General features: G+C 47.3%; 2 protein-coding genes across 4 annotated transcripts in view; one reads left to right on the top strand and one right to left on the bottom strand.

Moving 5' to 3' along the window:
* Positions 1–1,082, bottom strand: part of CHDH (choline dehydrogenase) — a 28,979-nt gene extending 27,897 nt beyond the window's left edge. Inside the window, exon 1 of one of the 3 annotated variants that reach the window (XM_006017987.3) lies at positions 246–1,082. The gene's annotated coding sequence lies outside the window, so the exon portion shown is untranslated. The other 2 variants (XM_025197099.1, XM_025197096.1) reach the window with 2 other exon arrangements.
* Positions 402–9,162, top strand: part of IL17RB (interleukin 17 receptor B) — a 59,798-nt gene continuing 51,037 nt past the window's right edge. Inside the window, exon 1 of the mRNA XM_014517070.2 lies at positions 402–493. Coding sequence (XP_014372556.1) covers positions 485–493 — 9 coding nt within the window. The 5' untranslated portion in view covers positions 402–484. The remainder of the gene's footprint in view (positions 494–9,162) is intronic.

The following is a 9,162-nucleotide window of genomic DNA, read 5'->3' as shown; positions in this document are numbered from 1 at the left end:
CGCGGGGCGGGAGAGCCGCGGCCTGCAGCCCCGCGGTGTCCCCGCTCCGCCCGGCCCTTCTCGGGGCTCCGGGCCGCCCCTTCCTGCACTGGAGGCGCCCTCGGAAAGCGCCAGCTCCGGCTCGTAGTTTTGCCCCTCTTTTTTTTGACTGTGGAAACCCCCCCGAGCCAGGACAAGAGCCCCCGGCCCACCCCGACCTGCCGCTGTCGGCCCGGCCAGCCCCGAGTGCGCGGCTCCTTGCCTACCGGAGCGAGCGCGGGGCGCACCTCAGGCCTGGCAAGGAGCGGGTGGCAGAAGTATGCGCGGATTGCGAGCGCGGGGCGATCTCCGCCGTGGTCAGCCCTTGAAGGCCTGTGGGTGCAGGCAGCGTTTCCTAGCCCCTTTTCGAAGCAACCCAGCTGAAGGGATTGACACCCGGCTCCATCTCAGTCCACCCGCTTAGGGTGACCGTATCCGCTCGCACTGAAAAGAAGGGGTATGAGAAATGTTCAGGGTAAGGAGTATTCAAGTGGTGGATGTGCACTGTTTTTCCTGGGAATGTTTCAGCAGTTTCCACCCCGTGAGGGATAGGTGTACTGCTGTAACAAACCCCCGCAGCATCAGGCGCCAGCACCGCAGCTGAAAGGGGTTGTCTCAGTTTTATCCACAGAGCAGTTTCCCAGGGGAAATGGAAAGAGCGCTTCATTGCTTGGACAATTTAAAAGCAAACTGGAAGAAATGTTAGGAAAACGTACCCGGAAATTTCCCATTGATTTCAGTGCTGGGAGATCACTCACACTCTTACTTTGGTGTTGGTTCTTGGGTGCAACTCAGACGCTGTTCATGTTTTATGTAGTCTACGTATTGGTTGGCCCGGTAATCACAAGTGATGTTTCATATTCGGTTATGATTTACAACTCTAGAACCTGGGGGAATATTAACTGCAGCTCAAGTTTCAAAGGCAAACCTGTTTGTACAGATAAAAACTACTATCCATTTGGTAATAAAAACAAATTGCTATTCTATGTGCAAATTTGAATTAACTTCAATCATATCATTTTAAGTAGAAATTCTTGACCTTTGTCTGCAATATAGTCAGCTGTAGTCCACTCATTATGGAACCTCTATAAATAACATACATTCTCATTAGGTTTATAATCTTAATTGCCTTCAATATATCATGTTTAAATTTATGCACATTGTAGAATAAGAATTTTGTCTACAGCTGCATTGCACTCATTCATACATGGTTCATGAAAGACATGATACTCAAAGATATATCTTTGTGAAGATATCATTTTTAGTGATAATCAACAGAAATACAGAAAGTTGTGTTATCTGTGAACAGGTGTCAACTTTGGTGCTGTTTTTGAAAAACAAGAGTCATACTTCCATTTTATTTTTCTGAATAACCACTGAACAATGACTAGGATTTAATTTATTTACTTAATAGTTTCATTTATGACCTAGTCTAAGGTCATATTTGTGTACAGTGGTTTTGTGTTTATTGCTTTAGCTTATCCATTTAATTGCTGAATGCCATTTTTTCAGCACGCTTAAAGTATGTCTGGGGCAGTGGGAACCTTTTGGGGAGGAGTGCCTCTCCAATCCCCTTCCCCTGCCTGATCTGTTGCTCTGCTTCTGCTCCCTGCCCTATCTGCCACTGTGTTCCCGGTCCCCTGCCCAGTCTGCCATATGCCACGCAGAAGCTGCCTATTTTACTTGTCATGCTTCTGCCACAGATTGGTCACCACTACCTTGGGAGAATCTTGTTTCTTTTTTTCCTATAGTTAGATATAGCCCTCCATCTACTGTGGTGAAGTGGCTGGTCAGGAATAATTCCTTTCCTTCCCGTACTCTGTTTGGGTAATAAATCTCACCTTGTCTATCACAATTTTCAAAGAATTATAGTTGCACATCCACACTTCTTTTCTCCTTTTAATTTGTTTAGAGGGCTTGTGATGAAAGCTGTGCAATGTTGGTTTCAGATGCTGTAGATTTCATAGTTTCATAGTTGGTAGGGTCAGAAGGGACCTGAGCAGATCATCAAGTCCGAACCCCTGCCATGGCAGGAAAAAGTACTGGGGTCAAATGACCCCAGCAAGGTGTTCGTCTAACCTCCTCTTAAAGACCCCCAGGGTAGGAGCCAGCACCACTTCGCTTGGAAGTTGGTTCCAGGTCCTAGCCTCCCTGACAGTGAAGTAGCGCCTCCTGATGTCTAGTCTGAATCTACCCTCCGCCAGCTTGTGACCATTATTTCTAGTCACTCCTGTAGTGCTTGGGGGAACAGGGACTCCCTCAATGCCTGCTGGTCCCCTCTGACTAGTTTGTAACAGGCCACTAGATCCCCCTTCAGTCTTCTCTTGTGGAGGCTGAACAGGTTCAGGTACCTTAGCCTCTCCTCGTAGGGCCTGCCCTGCTGCCCCCTGATCATGCGGGTGGCCCTCCCCTGGACCCTCTCAATGCTGTCCACATCCCTCCTGAAGTGTGGCGCCCAGAACTGGATGCAGTACTCCAACTGTGGCCTGACCAGTGTCGCATAGAGAGGGAGGATCACCTCCTTGGACCTGCTCGAGATGCATCTGGGGATGCATGACAAGGTGTGGTTGGCCTTCCTGACCACGTCCCCACACTTTTGGCCCATGTTCATTTTGGCATCAATAACCAAGATCCTCCATTTGATTACTTCCAAGTTATTTTCCTATGTTTACTGTCAAGTCCTGGCTCCATGTTAGAGCATTAACAGATAGTTTGCTGAGTTTTTTGTTCTTAAATGAATGTTCTTAGAAAAGATGAGGTAATTGCAAGACATTTCCTACTAAGACTTCAGCGCCAAATCATGAACCTTTTACTGCCATTGCTGAAAAGGTCCCACATGTGTAGTAATTCCCAAGCTGTATCTTATGGTAATGGAAGGTATTTGAAACTAGGCAATTATGTGCTAAATGTGTTTTTTTTACTGTACTCAGTTTCCGTTTATTTATCAAAAAAAATTAATTACATTGGAAGTTGTTTAAAGAATCATTAAATATGGTAATTAATAATACAAGCTTTTGGGGGCAGGAACCATCCTTTTTCTGTATTTATACAGCACCTAGCACAGTGAGACCCTTCTTTATAATTAAGGCTCACAGGCACCACACTATACATAAAATTAATAATAATTTTCAATTTCCTAGAGTTACAAAGAATCTCTTTAATCCTTGTGTTTTTAAATGTCATGATACCCATCAATTTCAATAGGGTTCTGCACACAAGTGAAACAACCTGCAACTATTAGGTTAAATTCTCTTTGTATTTATAGTCATTAACCGTAATGACAGCAAATCAGAAGTTTTGGGACACAGATCTAGATAATTCCATTGCTGAGGTATCTAGGACCTTATTGCTCCTATTGTTTCTTATTTGGTTGTTGCATGGCATGAGAGAAGAGAGAAAACAAGTTGGGGTTTACATTTTGTACTTTCTCCAGCTCCCGCTAATAGGTATTATTACATCAAATCTAGCCCAGCGCATAGAGAAGGCAGTAAAACAATAAATGGATTAGCAGTAAGAAGCTCACTGTGATTTCAGTATCCGTACTGTTTGAGTAGGATTGGTTAGATTTAAAAAAACCTTGGAATTCTTTTTGATGAAAGAAACTTGTTTAAACAATACTGCTTCTTAGGAGTTCCTGCCTACAAGAGCACCCAAAGTATACACATGCTTATTGGTTGTAATGTTATATCCATGTGAAATTGTGGAATTGATGATAAGCATATATAGAAACCATTCACTGGCATGTATCTAAACTTTACTTTCCAAAACTTCTTTCCCACATGCATGGGTGGATCTAGGATTTTGAAAAGATGGATGCAGACAATGTGGTGCATCATCACATGTAACACAATATATATTTTCTCCAGTTAAAAAGAAAATAGAAGGTTTACTAATATGCTAGGGGCCAGAGGCTATATTATCCAGTTTAAGTTTGAAGCAAAAACAAATATAACTTAATCAGAATTTGCATTAATTTGCTACATCATCTATTGTGTATAAAAACACAACCAACTAGGCAACAAATAATCAAACAATGATGTTTCATTAGCTTTATAGTAGTGGTCACCCAGGCTAGCCCCCCCAGACTGAGATCGACTGTCAGAGGCTCCGCGATCGGGAGCAGCAGGACTCAGTCCGGGAGCAGCAGGATGTTTGAGCAGCAGAACGTACGTGGCTGTATTGAGCTGTGCCTCCTGCTGCTAGGGCCAGGCCAGGAGAGTGGGACTATCCCCCTCTGCGTCCCCTGCCCCTGGGTGAGGGGGTCCCTTGCTGGGCTGGGCCGGGGGAGGGTCAGAGCATGGCAGCTCGTCCGGGGGCGGGGGATCCCGCTGCTGCACGTACCCCGGTGGAGGTCTGGGGGCCACGTGCCCCCCGATCTGTGCGCGGAGTGAGGTGGCTGCCACTGCGTGCTGAGCTTTGTGCCCCAAGCCCAGCTGCAGCTCAGGGCGGAAAGCTGTTAGAAGCTCTGGTCACATATCTAAATTGTTTGCTGGTACATTTATTTTTACAACACATTCCCTGGTTCTGGGAAATTCACCACCTGCTCTGTCCCACCCAAAAATGACAGCCCAGTCTGCAGAATGGCACACAAACCTTGTGAGAATATATTTTTGAAATCAGTCTTTATTTCAAAAACCTTTACAATATTTACTGGTTTATTTTGCTAAACCTTCTCCTAAGAAGGGTGCTTTATAATTTCTAATAACAACTAAGTCTCATTGGCTTTATCTTTACAACATGCCCCCATATGAATGTGCTTAGAGATCCAAGGCACTAAAGCAAATGGTAATCTATCCAGCTGAAAACAGTCTTATTTCTTTACCCCCGCCAATAGCAAAAGTTTTAAAACACATTTTAAACTGTTTTTGCTAAACCCTTTTCTTAACCAGGGTTTTATAATTTCTAGTGCCAATTAAGCGTTCAGTATAGGATGCCAGAGATTTATCTTCCTCAGTAATCAAACCATAAAGAGCAGCATTAGGATCTTCTGCAAAATACACAGCGTTTAGCATTTCTATACCCTGAGCTAAATGTTTCTCAGTAATTCTTGGCAAATCTGATCACCATAAAAACATTTAGAACACTTTCCATACACAGCTCATTGCAAAGTTCCTGAATTATTTGATTTATATCTTCTATATCTCACCAGGTATCATGATCATGACAACCTTGACCCCTCCCCACTCATCAAAAACACAACCCATGAACTTTTCAAAAAGCCTCATCTTCAGACAGTATTTTATTATGCCATAAAAAGAAACCTGCATAAGATGAAGATTTTATGTTCTTGATGTGAAACAGGACCTGTTGATTCAATGCCTAATTATCTTCTAAAATCTTCATCCTCATCTGGTCTCTGTTCTCTGCAAAAACAGCTGCTTCTTTTTGGTATCTGGGTTATGGGTGTATCGGTAGGTAGACTTTCCTGAGTCAATAAAAAGGCTTCATCTAACTGCAGAGGGGTTCAAATGAAAACCTTAGTTAGCCACTGTATAATCAATCCTTAGCTACTTCCTACTTCCCCCATTCAGCTCCTCCAGCTGTGATCCCCTCTCTGGAACCTTTGGCTTCCCCTTAGGCCCTGGCCCCGCCTTCAGGCCAGTTGGAATCCTGAGTCTCTTGCTCTGGGCATTCCTTGCTGTGAGCCCCTGGCCCTTTGACCCCACTTTGGGTCCTGGCCCCAGCATGGACCAGTTGAGGGTACCTTTGATATGCACCTCTGGTGACAGTGGCTTGCTCTAGCCAGGAAAATTGATCCCCTGGAACTTCTTCATTTAGTTCTGAAGCTCCCTCACTATGGGGATCACTTGGCTAAGGAGGGCATTGGCAGAACTGAGGCTTCTGGTGGCCTCAAGGAATGGCTTGAGGACCACCAAGATCTGGGAGATGGTACCCGACTCTGTTTTGTTAAGGGGGTTGCTGATCCTAATCTCCCCTAGCAAGGCCATCTCATGGATGGCTTTCTGTTGCTTGACCAGCCTTTCAAGCATCAGGTTTGTGGAGTTCCACCAAGTCTCTACATCCTGCATGATTTTGTGCTGTGGGATGCTCAGCTCTGACTGTTTGTTCCGCAGCATCTTGCCCCCTTTGATACTCCAGTGGAAGTAGCCTGCCACCTTCCTGCATTTTGAAATGAGCTGGCTGGTTGTGACAGCATCCTTGCCGGCAGCTCTGTCCTCCTCCAAGGCATCCCAGACTATAAGGTGAACTTGTGTGCCACACAGCAGGTACCAACAAAGTTGGTACCAAGGACCACTTTGACCATATTGGCCCTGTTGTTGGTGACCATGAACCCACGGGTGAGCTCGCCCTGCCCAGTGAGCTACCTCTGCACCATGCAGTTCATGGCCCCCATAATCTTCATTGCCCTGTGGGACTCATCCATCACTGAAGGAGAACCCACTAATGAGCTGACTGATCACACCAGTGCCCTGTGAGAGACAGGTAGGCATGATCTACACTGCAGTTGCTCCAGGTGTCCGAGGTGAAGCGTAAGGCCACCTGTGGACCTGCCTTGTGCAGCTCCTCCCTCGAGTACTCCCTGCATGCCTCATACAGGGAGGGCACCACTCTGCTGAAAGTGGTGCATGTGGGCACGTGGTATGATGAGGCCATGAGCCACCTGAACCCTGGCCATTCAACTGAGGAGAAGGGCTGGCCATCCAAAGCAAGCATCTCCTCAATGCTCTGGATGACCTCGCTCACCTTGGGAACATGCCCCCCTTTCCCTTCACCTTTCCCCCACTGGTCCAGGGTGGCCTGCCTCTGCTTCTGGGGGATGGGGACATTTGAGCGAGAGGGGGACTTCCCTTTGGGCATGCTCCAATGCTGCCAGGCTGAGAAGGAGCAAGGGCAAGGGGGTGTGCCTCCTGATATGCATCAGCATCCCCACGGTGCTGAAGTGTTTCTTGTCCTTGCCTCAGCTGGTCTTGCATCGGCAGTGCAGGCAGATAGCATACTTGGGATCATCTGCCACCTCAAAATGATCCCACACTGCACTCCCCCCCGCTTGCTTCTGGGTTGCAGGTGTTGATCCTGTCTTATCCCGCTTCTCAGCAGGCAGAAGCACAACAACAGGAGGAACTCACTCAGCAAAGCCACTTGCCTCTGCAACCTCAATCTCCTCCAAATTGCCTTCCAGAGAAGGAGACCTTGCTCTAGGGGAACTTTGAGGGGTGTGGAGCACAAACTCAGGTTCCCACTCCCCCAGAATTTCCCTGGCCATGACACTGAGCTCCACTGATTCCAGATCCAGTTCCTTCTCTGGCACTGGGAGGCTCATGCTGGGAACTGAAATTGGGGTGGAGGAAACTATCATGCTGGTGCTTGTCATGTTGGTGGTGCTGGGGGTTATTATTATTGCTAGTGTTAGTGGAGGTGGGGCAGGTCCAGATACTGCTCCCACCTCCTTGTTGCCACTAACAGCAGAAGCCTCATGGCTGCTAGAGAAGAGGGTGCATCTAAGTTTGGGGTGGGGGGATTTGCAGCTTTCCCCCTACTCCTTCTAACAAGTTGGTACCATTTATTCTCTCTTCCCTGCACCTTCAGATTTTGGGGTCAAATTTAGGCTAAATATAATCATTGGCAACATGTAGAGGCTGCACACGGGTCCATGTGCAACCCCTGAGCATGGCGGTACATCCCATGTGAAAAGGTGCCACCAACACTACCACCTGTGGGTGGTCACTGCTTGCCACCCCCATCATGTCTGTGGATGGTCCACAATCACCACTGGCCCCTGCCACTGGCACCGGTGGTGCCTGTGGGTGCTCGCCAACTGCTGGTCAGCACTTGCCACCCCCTGCTGCTGACAGCACCATGGCCACCTGCAGGAGCTCCCTGCTTGCCACTGCCACATTCCCGTCACCACCAGTGCTGCCGCCGCCTGTGGGAGCTCGCCGTGCCCCCTCCTCCCCCGGCCTCTGGGGGCACTCAGCATTCATGGATATAATTCCCTTTGGCTATATCCCTGTCTTGGGGCCTTGATTTCTGTGCAGTAGCTCAGGATCTGCAAGTAACATATTAATGTCTCCTGCTGGCTCTTTTCTAATGCTGATGCTGAGCAGCTTTGAGGCAGTCCATCTAATAGCAGTGCAGCTTTTACATAAGGGAAGACAGTAATACTACAAGCCGTTTCTGTCACACTGCTCTGGGCTGTGGCACTGTCTTCTCTAAGAAAAAAGTAATATTTTACCTTTTCCCTCAACCAAGAAACTTATTCAGAATCATCTTTGTCTCCACTAGGATTTTCTCACATTATTTAGCACATATTAAAATACAACTTTTTTCAACGTGGGTGCCCAGAGATAAGATAGGCTGCAGCCCCTAAAATTTTCATTCTGCTCACAAAGGGGTTGGGTAAGATCCATGAAGTATTTTCCTTCCTGTTTACTTTATCTCAAGTGCTCTTCGTGGAAGCAAATGATGAGATAGCTTGGTGGGATAACTTGCATGACTGAATTCTCATTAATAAATTGAGCAACTGTGGCATTGATCCCTACACAGTTGGATGGGTCAAAAATTGGCTGATGGGGCGCACCCAGAGAGTGGTGGTGGATGGGTTGTACTCGACCTGGCGGGATGTGAATAGTGGGGTCCCCCAGGGCTTGGTCCTGGGGCCCACACTGTTCAACATCTTCATCAGCGACTTGGACGAGGGGGTGGAAAACACATTGTCCAAGTTTGCCGATGACACCAAGATGTGGAGAGAGGTAGGCACGCTCAAAGGGAGAAAGAGGCTGCAATTAGATTTAGACAGACTACAGAAGTGGGCGGATGGTAATAGGATGGGATTCAATGTAGATACATGCAGGGTGCTGCACCTGGGGAGAAGGAATCCACAGCATACATACAAGCTGGGGAGCTCTCCTCTTCTGAGCACAGAGGCAGAAAGGGATCTTGGAGTCATTGACTCCAAGATGAACATGAGCTGCCAATGACAGACCACAGCCAGCAAAGCCAAATGCACCTTGTTGTGCATCCAAAGATGCATTTCAAGCCGGTCCAGAGAGGTGATACTCCCTCTCTACGCGACATTGGTCAGGCCACAACTGGAGTACTGCGTCTAGTTCTGGGCACCGCACTTTAAGAAGGATGTGGCCTGCCTTGAGAGGGTTCAGAGGAGGGCCACCCACTTGGTTGGAG

The sequence above is a fragment of the Alligator sinensis genome, unplaced genomic scaffold (assembly GCF_000455745.1).
Source record: "Alligator sinensis unplaced genomic scaffold, ASM45574v1 scaffold391_1, whole genome shotgun sequence".
Lineage (NCBI taxonomy): Eukaryota > Metazoa > Chordata > Crocodylia > Alligatoridae > Alligator > Alligator sinensis.
Note: the sequence above shows the minus strand (reverse complement) of the source record. Positions and strands in the feature narration are given on the sequence as shown.